General features: G+C 36.8%; 1 protein-coding gene across 2 annotated transcripts in view; it reads right to left on the reverse strand.

Annotated features, from left to right (window-relative positions):
* Positions 1-14347, reverse strand: part of pros1 (protein S) — a 28553-nt gene that overhangs the window by 8690 nt on the left and 5516 nt on the right. Inside the window, exons 3-11 of one of the 2 annotated variants that reach the window (XM_083522344.1) lie at positions 13812-13836; positions 11640-11717; positions 11412-11534; positions 9996-10121; positions 7641-7769; positions 5528-5768; positions 5236-5422; positions 2179-2343; positions 1637-1805 (exon numbers count right to left, since the gene is read on the reverse strand). In XM_083522344.1, coding sequence (XP_083378470.1) covers positions 1637-1805; positions 2179-2343; positions 5236-5422; positions 5528-5768; positions 7641-7769; positions 9996-10121; positions 11412-11534; positions 11640-11717; positions 13812-13836 — 1243 coding nt within the window. Of the gene's footprint in view, positions 1-1636; positions 1806-2178; positions 2344-5235; positions 5423-5527; positions 5769-7640; positions 7770-9995; positions 10122-11411; positions 11535-11639; positions 11752-13811; positions 13837-14347 lie in introns of both variants that reach the window. The other variant, XM_083522343.1, reaches the window with a different exon arrangement.

Here is a 14347-nt window from a genome sequence, read left to right on the forward strand (position 1 = left end):
AGTGGTGGATGAAGTACACAAATCATGTACTTGAGTTAAAATAGAGATACAGTTAAATAGAGATCAAATATTACTCCAGTAAAAGTGCTTCCTTAAAACGTTCACAAGAAATTGCATTCAAGTGCATGTAACAATCTATTAATAAAATGAATCAAACACTGATATTTATTTAAAAATATCATGAGCACAAAACCTTCTTTTGCAGGAGTTTCCTTTTATCTTCTCAAGCAGTGGTGGATAGTAACTGTAAGTAAATGTAAATCGTTAAGTAGATTTTTTCACGTTTCTGTATTTTACTAAAGTATATCCATTTGGGGAGACTTTAACTTCACTACATTACACGAAACCAGTCGTTCCTTTTTATTTATGAGGATAAAAACGTAACTGTTCAAACACGCAGCGAACCACCAATCAGGGTCGAGCGAGCGCTCCGTTTTGAACTGGTTTTGATTGGCGCTGGGTGTATCTACTGATCTACTGAACATTTAGAGAGGAACAAACGATGGAGGAAACTCCTGACTCGAACTCGCCACAACACACGTGACCTTATTTACTGATTTTTATTTTTATTAAGTAGATAAAGAGAAGGTTTTGGGTTCATGATCTTTTTAATAGAGATCACTCAGTGTTTCACTTATTAATATCAATAATCATTTATATAATTATTCTATTAATAGATAAGTGTGCTAAGAGTAACAGTATTTTCACATAAACTGAGTTGATTAAGCAAAAGTCTTAAAATAGGAACATTATAGTCATAATAAAAATCATAGTACTTTGGATACTCAAGTGCACTTTAAGGCAAATTCTTATGTACTTTTTCTCAAGTTTAAAGGGAGCACTTTTACTAGAGTCATATTTTGCCTACTGTAGCTCTACTTTAAAAAGGGCATGGTTTGCATGGTGTACTTAGCCTAAGTCAGTGTAGAAGAACTGGTATTAATGATAGTCCAGAGACGTCTCATAGTTTTTCTGAAATGTAAGTTGTAACTGAAAAATTTGAGAGGAAAAATAGCTGCAGTAAAAATAAGACTGACACTGGAAAACAGTCATTTTACAAATATGCCTACCCTTTAAACAGTGGCCTTGTAATTGTGCCACATTTTGCATTCTATTTATTTCCAGTGTTGAAAATAAAAAGAATCAGTTTTTCAATGTAGTCTGACTTTTAAACCCTAGTGTGTGTGTCAAATTAAATAAAGGTTCAATTTATTTTCCTTGTAAGAACTTTCACAGGTTTAAAAGAACAGGGCAGAAAACTTTCTATAACTTTGGAAAGGCTGAGGTTTTTATTTATTTGTATTTATTGTTGTATTTTTTTTATTTTATTTTTTTATTTATTGGAGAGGACTGGATTATCTCTCTCTCTCTCTCTCTCTCTCTCTCTCTCTCTCTCTCTCTCTATCACTATAATCTAAAGGCTACTGAAGCATGTGCTAGTTTCTTAGCTTCACGTAGAATTAGCACACCTATAGAGACACACATGTATATGAATGGGCAAACCAGTATCTAAGATTGCACCATGACCTATGACTATAGCTTCTGGTTTCACAGTATCAGTATCTGCTTCTAAATCACGGGGAACCAACAGATGTAGCCTAGTAACCTTCACACATTTTAGCACTGTGGGACTCACTGTAGTCAATGTTAAACTGGGCCATTCCAGCACCACTGAAGTAGGATCCCTTCTCCACAAACACAAAGCAATGCTTGCTCTCTTTCCCCTGAATGTACTCCTTGACTTTAGAAGTCCCCTGGTCCATCAGGTTCCAGCCCCGGATGCAGCCATCTAATCTGGGGTTGATCTAACACACACACACACACACGCACGCATGCACACACACACACACACACACACACACACACACACACACACACACACACACACACACACACACACACACACACACACACACACACACACACACACACACACACATATACAAACCAGATGTTCAAGAGCTACTTGAAAAAAGAAAACATTTATATGGATGCTAAACAAAGTTTACATAAAATGCTTCACATGTTAACTAAACATTGTAAACCCTGCCTAAATGTATTCAATTCCCAGCATGCTTGCATGAATACCTACCATTAAAACTCAATGTAGTGTTCGGTACAGTTTACATACTATAGTGTACTACACAGTGTTTGCATGTATATTAGTGAAAGACATACTTGTTTAATATCGCTGCGGATGCGATTCGGCAAGCCAGCGATGTAAATCTTGGCCTCCAGTTTGCCATTGACAGGAATGAACAGGTTGCCAGGGTTATTAATACTCATTACGGCCTCCCTACTGATCTTCACACTGATGCTGTTGTCCAGCTCCTCCACTGATATCTGTTCCCAAAAACACAGTGGTGAAATGTACAATAACCAATATAGGTGAGAACCAATAACCTCTGTTTTGGCTTCGCTGCACTTAATAGTAAATAATAATGTTTGTCTAAAAAGCTTTCATTATTTCAGCTCCCAAAAACCTCGTAGATTTATTACAGCTTTATTCTTCATCACCTATTCGCTTCTTTTACTTGTACCAAGTACTAAGTACAAAAACTACATTTATCGAGCTTTTGCTGTGGCTGCTACTAAGATGTAAAAAAATTAGCCTTTTAATATAAGTTCAGTCTCAAATCTGGCTACTTTTCATCTTTGTTAAAAACTCACTTTTCTTCTTTGGCTTTTAATTTCCTTTCAATTCAAGTTTATATCTATAGCGCCATTTACAATGGACATTGTCTCAAAGCAGCTTTATAGAATGTAAGAATTATAGAACAAAAATCGAAATAAGTTCATTATGTTTATATTTCCACATTTCCACGAGGCTGCAGCAAACAAAAACTCCCTTTGATGGTATGAGGAAGAAACCTTGAGAAGAACCAGAATCAAAAGAAAAACCCACCCTCATCTGGGTGACAAGAGTGTGATTATAAATCATTAAAACAATAAAAAAAAAATGCTAAAGGATATTACATTTGTTATTTTCTTTTTGGGTTTCTTGAAATGATACTTGGTCATGAATACTCTGTTTTAATTAGTACTTAATATGCAATATAAACAAACTTTTAACATCCTTAAAACAGTGGGTGCTGAAAATAATTGCAGCTACTGATTTCCCCAAATCAGATTAATCACATCTGTATCTATTCCCATTAATCTTGAAAATGTATTAGAACAATAGTTTTTTTTTCTTTTTCTTCCAAAGTTTCAGTTTTGTTTCCTAAGAATCAAAACGAGCCAAGTCAAGTGCTTAAAGCAAGGAGAACTGCAGAAACTTTCACTTTCATGTTATGTTTTCCAACAAGACCACACATGTTCTCCTTTTCAGATCGAAAACACATCAGACCGATATATTATATCATTTCATTATGACATTTGGCAGAAGCCCTTTTCCAGAGCAACTCAACCCTCAACTGCTCCGTTGTATGAATAAGGGCCTTGTTTAAGGGCCCATCAGTAGCTGAGTGATGGTGGGATTTGAACTCACAACCATTAGATCAGAAACCCAACATCTTAACCATTTGCCCTTGTAGATAAAAGTTTTAGGCAGTTGTGAAAAAAATGCTTGTTAAAAAAAAAAAAGTAAATGAAATGAAATTCAAATCAAATTAATATTTGGTGTGACCACCCACAAAGTCAAGCATTTTGTATGATCAGTCAGGTGTATGATTACCTAATTACAGCAAGCAGGTGCTAATGATCATCACTTTCATATGTAGGTTGAAACATGGGCATTAACTAAAACAGAAACAGCTGTGCAGGAGCTTCAAACTGGGTGAGGAACAGCCAAACTCTGTTTCTTAGGTTAAGATGTAGAAGACGGCTTCATGTCACAGGTCATATACCATCGCAAGACTGAGGAAAGCAACAACACACAAGGTAGTAATACTGCATCTGCAAGCTCTGTCCCAGGCACAGATTTCAAACCAGACTGGGGTTTCAAGATGTGCTGCTCAAGCTATTTTGAAGGAGCTCAAAAAAGGAACGTTGAGGACTGTAGGTGATCGGCAGATTATTGAGGTTATTGAGACAGATGAAAGACATCACTTCAACATCAGATGATGTCCAGCAGTGCCATTAGTAAAGAATTGCGGGAAACCAGTTGAAGTACACTTATTTTCAGTCTGGAGAAGTCTGGTTAGAAGTGGTGTTTATGAAACAATTGCAGCCAAAAACCATACCTCTGACGTGGAAACAAGGCTAAGCGACAACTATGCAAAAAAACACACGAACTAGGGTTCAGAAAAATGAAGGCGATTTGGATTGATTTTTTTTTTCTAAAGATGGAAAAGCGGTACAATAACAAGTGTCTGCAACATTGAAGCATGGTGGAGGTTTCCTGCAAATTTGGGGGTTGCATTTCTGCAAATAGGGATTTGGTTAGGATTAATGTTGTCTTCAATACTGAGAAATACAGGCAGATACTTATCCATCAGGGAGGCATCTGATTGGCCTTCAATTTATTCTGCAACAGTACAATGACCTCAAAGATACAGCCAATGTCTTTAAGAATTATCTTCGGTGTCGAGAACAATAAGGAATCCTGGAAGTAATAATTTTGGGCCCCCATAGAGTCCTGATTATCATCATCATTGAGTCATTACATGAAGAGAATTGAGGCAGCTTACATCCACAGAGGTTTTCAGATCTTCAACCTGTTTGGAATAACCTACTTTGGTGTTCACACCAAATATTGATCTGATTTGGATTTCTCTTCTGTTGATTTTGCTTTCCTTTTTGCTCATTGGTAAATTATTATTTTTTGAAAGCATTCTTACTTTTTAGCTTTTCACACCTGCCTAAAACTTTAACAAGTACTGTATTTACAGTTGTATGCAAAAGTTTAGGCACCCCTGACAATGTCCATGATTTTCATTAATAAATATTTGGGTTTTTGGATCAGCAATTTCATTTTGATCTATCAAATAACTGAAGGACACAGTAATTTTTCAGTAATTAAATGAGGTTTATTGGACTAACAAAATGCGCAATATGCAACAAAATTAGACAGGTGCATAAATTTGGGCACCCCAACAGAAAAATCAATATTTAGTAGAGCCTCCTTTAGCAGAAATAACAGATGTTATTTTTCAATAATGAGTGTCTGGATTCTGGATGAATGTATTTTGCATTTGGGTTTTATTTTATTAATATTCATTTTTGGGAAATAAATGAATCACTTACCGCTGGAACACCACCAAAACATTACTTAAACAGTAGATCAACACTCACCACGTGCCACTGGCCATCATTGATGGCTTTGCCTCCACTGGTGACCTTAACAGTGTTCCGGTTCTTGAACTGAACTTCAATGCGGCCGTTCCTCAATCCCAACAAGAACCATGAGTCCTCCAACGATTCGGCGTACAACATCACACCCTCCGGATCGAAAGTACGGAAGTCGAACTCGGCTGCGAACCTGTTGACAAAGTAAATTCAAAGCGTTATAAAAAAAAAAAAAAGGTATACATTAATAAAAATCATTTAAATCTTGGTGCCCTTCTACAGCCAAGACGTCCCTCACTTTCTATTCTCTTGTAAGCGAAAGTGCAGGTATATCATGGCCAGGCCTGTAAACTGCTCTCCCAGGTAGAGGATCTCCCCGTACTTGTGGTCGTAGAGCCGGACACATTTAGGGATTTTCTCACACGAGTGCCCGTCCTCTGCCAGCTTTAGCCTCTTGCGTCCATCACAGTAACAAGAGTAGTTGCCCACTGTGTTTACACACTCACCCTTACACAAGTCCTGCTCACACTCGTCCATGTCTGCCAAAACACACAAAAATACACACACAATCCTCAGCTGTGTTTTTATGGGACAATTACACTGAAAATAAGTCATATGTGAGTAAAGGTTGGTGTAAAACCTGCAAGCATCTGTTTTAATATACACTGTATGGACTAAAACTGTTATTGCATGAAATTGTTCCTACACTTAAACTAGGAGACCACAACCTGTTCCCTGTGCACAAACCCAGATACATGTAGATACGCTTTACATGGGTTGGAGTAGAAGATCTTCTGCTATAAAGCTCTGACCTAGGCCCTATTGAACACCTTTGGGATGAATGTGAACGCTGACTGCACCCCAGGCCTCCTCACCTTACCTCCATCAGTACCTGATTTTACTAAAACCCTTGTGGTTGAATGAGCACAAACCTCCAGAACCACATTCCAAAATCTAGTGGAACATAGCAGAAAAATGAGTGCATCCCAAGTCATCCAAAGCATGGGAGCATTTTATATTAAACGCAACAAAGAAAACTGTACCTGGAAGTTCTGCAAAGCGGAGTTTGTGTGGGATGGAAGTAACACAGTGATGCACGAGCATGTAAAAATTGTGTCACGGATGAAGGTGAAACATCAGCACTGTGAGTAAAAACGGTATAATCCTCATGATGTGAAAACGGTACAAGTGCTATTATTTAAAGTCGCATTGGATATAATTAGCAAACAATTTAATTAAAAATATATTATTTTTGTCCGATTAATAAATAGAAAATGAAACCTGAGGCTGATTTCTTTTTAATGAACATAAATGATTTACTTTATAACACTGAACGGTGTGTGCTTAGTCTACTTTTTGTCTAACAAAATCATGAGTCACAGTGACGGCCATATTATTCATAGATCTTAGTATTTACGTAGTACTTAGCCACATGAAGGCTATCTAAGAATGATTTTGTGACAAGAAAAATAGTATTACAGTAGTAGCAAATAGAATATAAACACATTATGAAAAGCTGTTTAAAGAGGGGGCGGAGCTAAATTGTCTGCATTGAAAACTGGCCCTAAATTAGCTAATCCAAAGTCATGTGTTTAGAGCTCATAGTTCTCCAAACTGGAACTGAAATGTAAAATGGTGTGCTAGAGCTCCACCACTAGGCTGGTTGGGTCATTCCTCCTGCATGAGAAGAAGGCTACAAGATAAGAGAATGAAAGAATAAGGGAATGGGGCTGGTTGTTTGCACAGGGGAAGATTTTGCTTTGTATTACTATCGAAAATAAAACACCACTTTTTCTTTTTTTTCTTTTTCTTTTTTTTTTTACATCGACCATACTTCCGGGCATGAACAATGTTTGGCACCATGCACCTCAGTGTGCCACAGCCGGTCCCTATCAAACTATATAACGTCCACTGAGTGTTAAACAGCTGGTCTACGATATAGATGATATAAATATCGTATTATATAAGAGACTTATATAAAGTTAATATCTTGGGCATTATAATAATAACAATAATAATAAAGTGTAACATATATAACTTAGATTTATCGATGTGGTTTGGATACAGTGTGGCTTACTGCAAATCTACAAGCATAAGCAATTGCTTACATGCATCACTTGATGGTGTAACGTTAAAGTCTCAGCCATCGTGATCAACCAATTCTACTTGTTTTTATCCATATTGATGACATGATATAGATCTTTTTCGACCCACTAGATCTCACTAGATCTCGTTTGTAACATCAAAAAGCTAGAGGTGATCTCAATAAATCATAATGTTTTCACCTTGAATACACCATCATTTGAGATTAAGTACCAGTAGTATTTGGTCTGTGTGTGTGTGTGTGTGTGTGTGTGTGTGTGTGTGTGTGTGTGTGTGTGTGTAAGAGAGAGAGCCAAATAGTCTCTTACCCTTGCACTCATGGCTTGTCGAGTTGTACACGTATCCTGTAGGGCACTCGCATTTGTAAGAGCCTGGACTGTTGACACATCTGGAAGGTTCTTGACACTGGTTAGGGTGAAGCCTACACTCATTAATATCTGGAGAGATGGAAATGTTTAAAAGTCTTTCAGACATTGTGGCCCATTTTTTGTAATGGTATGTTACACGTTCAACCCATTCATTCTCGCAACAACCAACAACATTACCATGTCGCGTTCGGGTTGTAAACAGGATCCGTTAATGTCCAGCAGACATGCTGTGTGTTTACTGTTACACTGAAGAGGTGCCTGGCTAAATAGAGGTCACTATTGTGCAAATGTTGTTATGCAATATAGATAAAGATCTGCTTCTAAATAAGATCTATACCCAGTGAGAACAAAACACCCACACTGTGTGTGTGTGTGTGTGTGTGTGTGTGTGTGTTTGCTTACATTCTGGCTGGGGGGGTCGACATTTGCATGTGTGATTGATTTCGATGTTTTCTTTTCCTTGGATTTCACGGTGTGTTTGAGAGTGTGTGTGTGTGTGTGTGTGTGTGTGTGTGTGTGTGTGTGTGTGCACGCTGTCACACAGCCTGGTCGGAATAGTGTTTTGCTGTTACAGGAAAGATCCCAGCATTCTCATAACAGCTGCTGAAACTCATTCCCAGCTGGCTGAGAGCTGAGAGTGAGAGAGAAGACAACTGGATCGGAATCTGGACAGAGTTGGTGCCTCGAAATGTGTTTTTTTAATGGATTTCTGCAGTGAAATTTGTTTGTTTTTAAAAACACATTTATTATTGCAACTTTTAGTATTGGATTGAAAAAAGAAATCTGATCCAACTGATTCGGACTTATTCAAGCTTGTCGTAATGAATCCTTCTAAAAATAAATAAATAAATTAAACATCTGAAGCCCAGATTCCCAAAAGCTTCCAGAAAGCACTAAAAAGTTCAGATCATTTTACAAGGTGGGGGGGTCATGAAAAGAGGGAAAGAGAGGGGTAGATGGGGAGAGAGTGATGGAGAAAGAGGAAGAGAAAGAAGAAGGGAGAGTGGGGGGGAGGGGAGAAAGGAGAAGAGAGAGTGGAGAGGGGAGAAAAGTGAAACAGTTCAATGTGACCTTTACTCTACCATTTACCAATGACCTTTGTGCTGTAAAGCTTTCGGGAACCTCAGGCTCTTCTCGAATGTAGCCTTTATTAAACACATCTGGATATGAGCTTATAAAAGTTTAAAATGTGTGTTTTTTTTAAGCGTCTATTGGTTTGTATTAAATAAATAATAAGTGGAAAAATACAAAAATAAACAGATTTGAAAATGAAAACAATATAACTAATCATTATTTTCATAAATAAACATTTGTTTAATTGATGCACCAAGTCTCAATTCAAGCACCGAAATCCGCCATTTTGCACACATCCGGCAATTAAAACCATCCGTGTGGAAACATAGCAAAAGTTCCGTTTGGTGTCTTGATGATGTGATTTGGTGTCTTGATTTAAAACACCATAATTACTTTAAAACATTTACAATCATTTCTTGTCTTCATGCTCTATATTGAGTATGATTTTACTAATAATAAACACACATTTGCATAAAGCAGCCATATTTGTCCATGTCTATGGTGATATTATTAAACTGTCTTTTCGGCTTCTCCCGTTAGGGGTCGCCACAGCGGATCCTCCGCACGTTTTTGATTTGGCACATGTTTTACGCTGGATGCCCTTCCTAACGCAACCCTCCCCAATTTATCCGGGCTTGGGACCGGCACTGAGAGTGGCTGGGGATGGTTCTATGGTGATATTATTAAAAACTTTAAAAAAATATTAACTGAAGGTACATTTAGAACAGAAAAAAAATTTACGATTAAGTTGCGATGAATCACGAGTTAACTCATGACAAGCTTGTGATTAATCCCTTCCTCAGCTGACACCGAATAGTGCGATTTTAAATAAATTCCTTCAATAACCGTGTACTATATGGTCAAAAAGTGCAATTGTGCATAAAGGGATTTCATTTCTAGGAATTTTAGTTGCAACAGGAAGTCTTGTGTTGAATGTATCGAGGTATATTTGTTTAACGATCATGTTAATAAATAGCTGATCCTGCTGCTGTATGTAAAATGTCCCTTGTAAAACTCACAATAAAATCATACAGGGTTATATCTATAGACATGTCTCCAGAACGTTCCTGCAACCCAGTACCAACTCTTTTATAGCCTAATACTGGGTTGAGACCTGGTGATTAGGGACCACTATGATACGTTGAGGTTAAATAAATACATAGTATGTGTTTAAAATATACTGAAAAAAATACAAGTATGAGCTTACACTCGAGCGCTCACCTATACAGTGGATCACATCATGCTGGTAGTAGCCACTATAACAAAAGCAGTTGAAGCTCCCAGGTGTGTTCTGGCAGCCCTGCTTACAACCAGCAAGGAACTCTGGGTCCTTACACTCATCAATGTCTGTCAAAAAAAAAAAAAGAGTGTCAATACTTTTTTCTAAAAAACTAAAACATTCAAGACCATCTAGTAACTTGTATCGACAATCACCAATGATTCTCTTTAATTCTCCTTTCTGGATGTATTTATCTGGTGTTCTCAGGGTTCCTACACATTTTAACACTAAAAATCCTAGACACTCTCACTCAAAAATGCAGATTCCCCTCGGACTCACATTTTAACACTAGAAATCCTAGACACTCAGACTCAAAAATGCAGATTCCCCTCAGATTTAAAAGTGCAGATTCCCCTCAGACTCAAAAATGCAGATTCCCCTCAGATTTAAAAATGCAGATTCCCCTCAGATTTAAAAGTGCAGATTCCCCTCAGACTCAAAAGTGCAGATTCCCCTCAGACTCAAAAGTGCAGATTCCCCTCAGACTCAAAAGTGCAGATTCCCCTCAGATTTAAAAATGCAGATTCCCCTCAGACTCAAAAAATATTTTTCCCTCAAGATTTTTAATACCATATTTAACATCTAAAATAATGAATTTAAATCCCATCTATACCAATACTATATACCTTACAATCTCTGATGTTTGTCAGAGTCGGAATCTTAGATTTTTTTAATCTGTTTAGTCACACAGTTGAGGGCGCTTTACTGTCATGGCAACTGCTACCTCACAACGTAAAAAACAATCACAGCTGTTAAAATCCAGTCTAGTGCCAAAATATTGGCACCGCTGATAATCTGCGCCTAACTCCACGGAAAAACACCTTTTGTTCAGTTCCTCACCAATATGTTTTCGCATCATTTTTCTGTATATTTTTGACTCTCCGTCTACACTGTAACGGCGTTTTCGTTCAATGAAAATGTAGCTTTAAAAAAAAAAAGCTTTCCAATGTAGATAAATCTAAAACTGTCCAGAGTGATCTGTTAAAAACAGAGGCTTTCAAAAACGATGACACCTTTTTAGTCAATGCTGTGACGTTATGGCCAGAAAGTGAATAAATGGTAGGTGTAAATGATGCGGGTTGAAGCGTCTAATGTTTTGCTCATGTGGGGGTACAGGTAAGCGTTTTCAGACATGTCAGTGTGAATGGGGAACTTTTAGAAAACAAAAGTGTAGCTGGATTACTGTATTTGTTTGCCTTTGTTTTATGAAAAATATATATTTTTTACAAATTCTTACAAATTTCATTGTATATTTTTGAAAATTTAATTGGGCAATAGTATGGAAACAAAATACTAATCTAGAACTCAAATCAAATTCCATACTTTTTAATAGAAGGAACCCTGAAATTTGTACTCACCCTCCTCACAGTGAAGCCCTTTCCAGCCAGGTTTGCACACACAAGTGTAGGTACCCTTACCATCAACACAGCGCTCGTATCCCTCCTTATAGCACGGCAGTGGCGAACACTGGTCATTGATCCCTGTAAAGAACATCAGAAGGTACTTCATCTACCATTACTTTCTAAAGCATGGTTGGTGATTTTAGGAGATTGAGATTGTAGTAAATTCAAATACAGCTCACTAGCCTTCAATGCAGGTGCGGAGCTCCAGAAAAAGTCCAGGATCCATGTCTGGATTGAAAACACGATAGAGCACCCGACACTCTGAAACGCAAAACTTGGATGTCATAGATGCATTCTCGAATCTGATTGGTCAGAAATTTGTTAAATGCTTATTTATATATATTTTTTTTATTAATGGTTACTGCTATTCATTGCTGTTTATGCTTTGATAATAGACAAAGAATAAAGAGAGCTATCTATAGACATGACATGGGCAAAAGTCTTTGGACACCTGACCATAAGATTTTTGAACCTCCCATTCCACATTCAGTCCCCATTTGCTCTTATAACAACCTCCACTCTTCTGGGAAGATGTTCCACTAGATTTTAGTTTGCTTGTGGTGATTTGTGCTCATTTAGCCACAAGGGTGTTTGTGAAATCAGGTACTGATATAGGAACATGCTGGAACAGGTTTGGGTGTCCTAGTTAAAGTAAAGGGAAAATGCTAATGCATCCAAATACTTCCTTTACAATTGTGTGCATCCAACTTTGTGGTAACAGTTTGGTTGAAGAACCATCTAAGCCAGGAAAAGTCAGGTGTCCCAATACTTTTGACCAGACAGACAGTCAGTCAGTCATTTATAAAATAAATAGGTTTTATGATTCTATAGCACAAAACTATACTCTACATAATTAGAATAAAAAACATGTCCTAATGCGGTTTCTGTCAAAATCTGTATTTATACATTTGAAAGGTAAAATACATTTTTAAAAAAAGCCTGTTCACACATACAAAGAGAAATAAAAGAACCCTCCAATGCTGCTTTTATTCATCTTTCTGTTTTAGTCCATTGATTACCGTATTTTCCGGACTATAAGCTGCTAATTTTCCCCACGTTTTGAACCCCGCAGCTTAAACAACGAAGCGGCTTATTTATGAATTTTTCCTGGGTTTTTCACGGTTTCACAAACTTTAAGCCAAAAAACTGAACCCCATAACATTAGACCAATGAAAAACGCACCTCAGCTGTGTTCTGAGCTGCACGGCATCGGGAGAAAAAACTTTTTTTTTTTTTTTACGCACGACGATGCCAAAAGATAAACTCCTGAGAGAAATAGTTGTAAAACGAAGGAGGAAGACAGTGAACAATGACTTTCTTGGTCGGCTACTGTTTAGATACAAGCTGTTGTAGCGTGTTGAGTCTGGGTGAAGGGAGAGCTCGCTAACTCCAGTTACAAATGAAATCATATAAACACAGACAGGTTTCCAAAACTCGTGCTTTTTCATTTTTCTTGGCAACAGTGTTACAGGTTAGTCAAAGAAATGAGTCTTAGAAGAGTCTTAGAAATGAGCATCAGAAAATAATAAGGACATATTCCTCGGTCTCCACACATGCAGTAATAGCGGAAAAATGCGGCGCCAGGCTATTCCCAAAATGCTGCTCTGCTCTTAAAGGAAGCGCAACATATTTTACCTGTTACACCATGTAACAGACACTGTCTTTCATTAAAGCCTGTGTAAAGTTCATTAGTTTCAGTGTAGACATAAAATAAAAATCTTTGTCAAATTCAAATTATATATGGTCTTAATAGTCCGGAAATTACGGTATATTTTAGGACTTTTATAGTTTAATGAATGTGGAAAGAGTTTCAGTAGTGATTTCAGTAAGTGATAAAGATTTTTATTCTCAATACAGAAAAATGTGTTCACAAATGATTGTTGTAATCATACATACACTACAGATTCAGCAAATAGAAATGAGAACTTTTCCTTTAAAAAAAAAAAAACTATAATTATTGCCAAAAAATGTAATGTGAAAAAAAAAAAAAAGCTGTTGGTAAAATACATGAATTTGTGTCAGGAGAAGCTTTTAGCCTATTTTTATCTCAATAAATTTTTTTCCCCTGATAAATGAGGTAGACGTGATGGTGGTGAAGAAAAATAATCATAATAACCATAATAATGACCAAAAATGATTAAAAAAGAAGAACCAGATTCCTAAGGAAACATCGTTCTTATCATCTGTGACACCGGATAGTGTGCAGTTATAAAGAAGTTATAAAGATCTTCTTTAACGGTGTAGGACATGGTCAAAAATTGCAATTCCACAACCAGAAACTTCACTATGTCATTAGAGGTTTTTATGTTAATCTAAATGTTGTTTTTTTTTTGTTACTGACTGGGAACAACTTACTTGTATACTTGGGGAAGAAGTATTCCTAAAAAAAAAAAAAAAAAATACAGAAACAAATACTTTGTCATTATAAACTTTTAGTAATCACAGCTGTTCTTACACTATGATAAACAGAACGGTGGATCAGAAATCAGATCATAATCACATCATAATCATATTGTGTTAATGTTGGATATGAAAAATTATCTAGTTTTGTACCTGGAAACGTTTACATACAATGAGAATTTTTATTTTTTTTGCTTTTGTTAGAAATGTTTATTACATTTAAACTTAACATTTCAATATATGCATTCCTATATACACACAAATATATATTAGATAGATGGATAGAGATGTATGTATTTATTTATTCATCCAATGCAGATGTGCAGAAGTATTTAAGAAGTATCAAATGCTTCATGCTTAAAGAAACAGACCAACCTCTCCCCTAAAGACTCACTGCCACTTCCTGTTCCCTGATCACTTCCTGTTTACGGACTTCATAGGGAATACAAAGTTTACAGACAGGTTGTGAGGTCTTGCTCGTTCATTTTAGT

This window comes from Silurus aristotelis (assembly GCF_946808225.1).
Source record: "Silurus aristotelis genome assembly, chromosome: 20".
Lineage (NCBI taxonomy): Eukaryota > Metazoa > Chordata > Actinopteri > Siluriformes > Siluridae > Silurus > Silurus aristotelis.